This window comes from Scardinius erythrophthalmus (assembly GCF_964197995.2).
Source record: "Scardinius erythrophthalmus genome assembly, chromosome: 17".
Taxonomy (NCBI): domain Eukaryota; kingdom Metazoa; phylum Chordata; class Actinopteri; order Cypriniformes; family Leuciscidae; genus Scardinius; species Scardinius erythrophthalmus.
In genome coordinates this window covers 6,334,349-6,340,348 of record NC_138237.1, presented here as the reverse complement: position 1 = coordinate 6,340,348, position 6,000 = coordinate 6,334,349, and the positions used below count along the sequence as shown (strand labels likewise).

The following is a 6,000-nucleotide window of genomic DNA, read 5'->3' as shown; positions in this document are numbered from 1 at the left end:
CTTATACAGTTTATTATTTTATACTACTGTCTACGGTAATGGAAACATTTGCGCGTACCGTTGAGCCAGGACGTGGAATACTCTGTGCGCAGTAAACTCTGAGACGGAGAAGATCGAGAGATGATCGGCTCACTCCCCAGGAAGTTATAAGCGGTTCCCGAGTACAACTCGCCATCTGAACAAGAAAAACACAAGCAGTTAACACACTACTACTGGAAATATGAGGATATTAAGAAGAATACCAGACGAAACACTGAGGCTGTCCTGCAGAAACTACAGGTGAACTTACCAACCATTACGGTAGTGAAACTTTGGCCCGGGTCAAAGGAGCATTTCCCCCTGCCATCCTCTGGTTTGTTGAGCAAACTGAAATTCTCCAGAGACTAAAGAGGAATGAGCCGGTAAGAGACATCAGAACATTCTTTATTATGTAAAAGTAAAATAAGAAATGGAACAGATATAAAGCATCATATATGTAGACCCTGAATGCAATGCAAGTCAATTTGGATAAAAGTGTCAGCCAAATGCGTAAATGTAAATAAATAGTTCACACTACAGAGTCACATAACCCTGTTGTCTGTCTTTATGGCAACAAAAAGAGGAAACTATTGTATTAAAACTCAGAAATGTATTAACAGGGCCATTGTTATCAAAATATCAGGGAACTTCTGACAATACAGAGAAAACAAAATGTCACACATATTGAAATTGATGCTAATACTTTTGTGTTTAAAACTATATAAAGTGGAACAGCTGAGTTCCCACAAGTAAAGATCCCAGCAATGTTGCTATTGATAACTAAAACCACAATGCAGTTCTCGTATATTGTCTCATTTTGGTGTGTGAATCTTTTAAATCAAATCAAGGATTCAGTTGTGAGTCACACTCGCAAATTCGCATTTGCAAATTATATTATATATATATATATATATATATATATATATACACACACACACACAGTATACAGTACATACTACTGTATATAGAAAATTATACTAAATATCACTGGATCGTTATCCAAAGAGTAAAAGTATTGCAAATGTAATTTTTGAGAAGTTTGAGAATGATTTGATATGCTTCTGTGGAAGCCATGTATTAGTGGCATTTAAACCTTTTTTTAAATTGCATTTAATAGCTGCATTTAATAATTCTCAGTGTTATTATATTTGTGGCCGTAATATTGTAATGTTTTATGCGCAGAGTAGCTAATTCCTTCATAAGAGATGATTCCTTTTTCCCCAAAAATTTTCTAATATTCCTTTGCCTCAAATTTTATTTGAAATATTAGTAATGTTATTTATCTGCGAGCTGGTTAGTTTGGTTCAAAACCTAAATCCCTTTATTGAAGAATTTCTCTAAATCCATTTGGAGAAAATAGATGGAAAAAACACTCCCGGAACCGATGCTGATAAAAAGTGGACGCTTACTGTGGTCCGATTAAAAACTTGTAAACATCTTCCACGGTTGAGTGTTTGCTGGCAAGTTCGGCTGATGTTTTTAAGGTTTAATTAGTGAATATTAAGAGTTGTACGCACCAGATAATCACAGAGAGGTTGAAACGCGTGAGTCCCGCAAACATACAGATTGTCTTCATCCAGGACTTGCAAAACTCGAATGTAGTTTCGACAGTCCGTCTATCACACAAGCACAAAAAACATTTCATCCTCTGGATCAAATATGTACAAAGATTCCACCATCACTGATGAAATATTCAGATTGAAGACATTTTTCCACATTACCTCTTTGGATTTCCCCTTTAAAATACACATCGACATGTCGTTCTCTGGAACTTTCCACATCAGCTGAAAGAGACCACAGTCAATACAACATCACAACACTGTCTGCTAACAGTGTACTGTGTGTGACCAACATAAAGAGTCTTTAAAAGGGGATATTTTGGGGATATTTAATTTTAATTTTATCAATCAATAAATTCCACTAGAAACAAACCTTGTTGTATTATTTTAATTTAATACTGTGAAGCTGCTTTGATACAATCTGTATTGTGAAAAGCGCTATACAAAAAAATATATACACATAATAAAAGAGATTGCAGGCAGGAATAATTGTCACCTGGTTGCTCTTGATTGACACATTGTTCATGTTGAGTTGGTAGATGACCTCTCGAGCGCCCACGTACAGCACACCTCTGTCCTCGCTCAGCAGGAGAGTCGTGTAGTTGAACACATCCGGCTCCCAGAATTCAAGCAGGTTCACATCTACAGGAACACACACACACACACATTAGCAAACCATCAGATGGGATTTGTGGGTACTGGCCGAGATCTCTGGATACTGGAAATAAATAGGAGACATATCTGACTAAGACGGAAAATTCAAGGAGAAAAACGTCTGGAAAAGAAATGACATTTTCCGGAATCTCTTTACGTCTGCTGAATGAATACACTGCACATTTTAAAACTGAATAAACTTTCAAAAGAGTATATTAAACAGTAAAAATATAATTCTCCAGCTGGTTGTGGTTGAACCCGCTCTAGAGGAGATCCTGAGCCCAATTGCTAATGCTTCTTTTTAAATTGCTCCTTTTTTGCCATTAAATTAATATTAATCAGCATTAAATTATGTGCATTAAAGGGGTCCTATTAAACTTATTATATATGTTCATGTTCTTCAGTGTGTAATGTTGCTGTTTGAGCATGAAAAAGCTCTGCAAAGTTACACAGAGTTCTTCTCTATATCAGTGTCAGTGTTTCTGAACTCCCTGAAACGAACTAAAACGTCACAATATTCCTCATTTAAATAATTCATATGCAGAATAAAAGGGCGGGGCCGGGTCGAGTTAGTTAGTAGTGTGTTAAATCTCATGTTATGGTAAGGGGCGGGACATTTCCCAAACACGCTCGAAGCGCTTGACCAATCAGAACACAGTGTGCTTTTCAGAAGGAGGGGCTTCATAGAGACAGGAACTAAACAGAGCGTTACTGACAGACTGGGACGAGAGGAGCTGCAACAATGGAGAATATGGGACAAATAATGTTTTTTGAACATTCAAGCATGAAAATCTATTTTAGTACAGCCCAAAAACAACATCTAGACAAAAGGGCATAAGACGTCCCCTTTAAGAAAGTAAAAAGGGTACATTTTGAATACAATAGCTTCTTCTGGAGGACACAAATGACCAAGACAAAGTGCAATGGCTGTAATTCGTGAACACTTTATGTTTAGTCAGGGATATTTATACACTACATGTATATTTGAGCATGAGCATTCAAAGATAGTGATTTATGTGTCACTGGCACACTTCAGGTTGTGTATGGCAGCCAGTTTGGTGTGTGCATGCGTGCGAGTTTACGCTACATACTTGCGGCTCTCAGGTCTCCAGCGGCCAGGCGTCTGCAGGCGCCACATGTGTGTGCAGATGCTATTTGTGTTAGAAAAGCCACACATCGAACTTCCTGTGATGGTGAAACATGCTTCTAAACTATATATATATAATATATATATATTACTGATGAAAAGTTTGGGGATGAAATGTTTTAATGTTTTTCTCTTATGTCTCTTATGTTCACTAATGCTGCATTTATCTGATCAAAAACTGTAATATTGTGAAATATTACAACAAATTAAAAAATATTTTAAAATATAATTTACTCCTGTGATCAAAGCTGGCATCAGCATCATTACTCCAGTCTTCAGTGTCACATGATGCTTCAGAAATCATTCTAATATGATGATTTGCTGCTCAAGAAACATTTATTATTATTATTATCAAGGTTGTGCTGCGGAATATTTTTGTGGAAACCTTGACCCATTTTTCAAAGGAACAACATTCATTTGAAACAGAATAGAATTGAGAATAAAATATTTTGTAACATTATACATGTCTTTATTGTAATTTTTGATCAATTAAACGTATCCTTGCTGAATAAAATTATTAATTTCTTTAAGACAAATCATAGTGACATTGTGTGTGTGTGTATATATCTCACATACATATATATAAAATATACACATATATACGGTATAATTACACACACACACACACACAGTTTAGAAGTTTAGAAGTTTAGAGGTTTCACCATCACAGGAAGTTTGATGTGTGGCTTTTCTAACTTACATAGCATCAGCACACACACATGTGGTGCCAGCAGACGTTTGACACCCATTACATTTCTGACAAGAAAAACTAAATTAACCCTTCACTCACCATTCTGCTTCCATGAGCTCCTGGGAACGCTGGAGGGGCCGTGTGTGGAAACTTCCAGAAGCAATCCGAGAAACACTCCTAACACGCTCAGAGCCATGTTGGACTCCGGGATCTTCGGCAGCGTGATGTTTCCTCTGTGAGAACGACAGACAGAAAAGGAAGAACAGACAGCTGTCAGTCGAACTACGAGCTCCACATCTGAGACGATCACAGCCAATGAAATTTAGCATGTTCAAACTGACACGTGTCATCATTTAGCGGTAACAGGCTTTATTAAGAGTGACATCAAGTGTTTACTTTAACCACAACAACAACGAATGAATATGCATATATTCACACTGCTCATTTCCATACAATGAACAAACCAGCAGCTTACATGCAATTTTGAATATATACAGTCCCATGGTCCAAACATTACCATTTTCATGCTCGTCTAAACTATTTACAGTATAAAAAATATATTGCAAAACTTAAATAATTATTGATACAATGATGACAGAATAGCTGAGATATGGCTAAGTGTTATCATCAAATCACAAAGGCTGTGATTAATTACAAAAATATATGCATAGAGTGAAGTCTGGCACTGTTTTCATTTACATGAAATTGCATTTATTTATTCGCCAGAAAACCACCAAAATAAAAGCTTGATTGTTTAATGATTGAAAATAAAGATTTTAAAGATCTATCTATCTATCTATCTATCTATCTATCTATCTATCTATCTATCTATCTATCTATCTATCTATCTATCTATCTATCTATCTATCTATCTATCTATCTATCTATCTATCTATCTATCTATCTATCTATCTATCTGTGTGTGTGTGTGTGTGTGTATGTGTGTGTTAACATTAGTTAATGTATTAACTAACATGAACTAACCATGATGCCTAACCATCATACATGTGTTACTGTATTTGTTAATCTTTGCTAACGTTACTTAATAAAAATACATCTGTTCATTGTTTGTTCATGTTAGTTCCCATTGCATTAACTAATGTTAACTAATACAACTTTTGATTTTAATAATGTATTAGTAAATGTTGAAATAAAATTAACAAAGATTAATAAATGCTGTTCATGTTAACTAATGAAGGTAACTAATGTTAACTGATGAAACATTATTGTAAAGTGTTACCATTTATTTTTAATATCTATATGCAGATGTACAAAATCACCCAGCTGATTCAAGAATAGAGCTATTCAAGTCATCTGGTAAAAACTCCTGTATTTTTTCATATTGCAATGTATATTGCAGAAAAAAACGAAATAATGCAATGTCAGTTTTTCCAATATCATGCAGCCCAATGCAGAATGTGCCTTTAAGGATGAACTACTTTAACTGTAGTATTTCTAATCATTCATAGTTCGAAGACGCCGTACAGTGAGTAAAGAGCAGGGAAGCGTTTGCGTAACATTCATATCAAATGAGCCGAGCTTCAGGCAGAACAGCAGCTCTTGGAAAGAGAGAAGAGGAACGCGATGACAAGCGACCAAAATTAGCATCAGTGAGATAAAGCCAAAACATCCCTCTCGCTCACTATCAGCGGCGGCCGGTTAGCATAGCATGTGCTCACTGTCCCGTGTGGTAAAAACAGCTCGTCCTGTGTCCTTGAACTCAGATTTAGGTGTTTAAAAACATACAGAAACCACAGTTCAAGATCAATAACCTAGATATGACTGTAAACCGGTTGATTTGTCAGAAATTCCCCTGAACTGATATCTATGCCACAGGGAAGTGAAGTCAGACATCATGAGGTCACGACACATCCTTCTGAAATGACAACTTAAACCCCAGGACAGAAAAATGACACCTGACAACTCATATT

The 6,000-nt window shown here is 36.0% G+C and overlaps 1 protein-coding gene across 3 annotated transcripts in view; it reads right to left on the bottom strand.

Moving 5' to 3' along the window:
* The window catches only part of sema4d (sema domain, immunoglobulin domain (Ig), transmembrane domain (TM) and short cytoplasmic domain, (semaphorin) 4D), a 61,705-nt gene that overhangs the window by 18,635 nt on the left and 37,070 nt on the right, over window positions 1-6,000 (bottom strand). For all 3 annotated transcript variants that reach the window (XM_081391550.1, XM_081391551.1, XM_081391552.1), the window contains exons 4-9: window positions 4,169-4,302; window positions 2,074-2,219; window positions 1,740-1,802; window positions 1,536-1,634; window positions 290-383; window positions 59-175 (exon numbers count right to left, since the gene is read on the bottom strand). In XM_081391550.1, coding sequence (XP_081247676.1) covers window positions 59-175; window positions 290-383; window positions 1,536-1,634; window positions 1,740-1,802; window positions 2,074-2,219; window positions 4,169-4,265 — 616 coding nt within the window. In that variant the 5' untranslated portion in view covers window positions 4,266-4,302. The remainder of the gene's footprint in view (window positions 1-58; window positions 176-289; window positions 384-1,535; window positions 1,635-1,739; window positions 1,803-2,073; window positions 2,220-4,168; window positions 4,303-6,000) is intronic.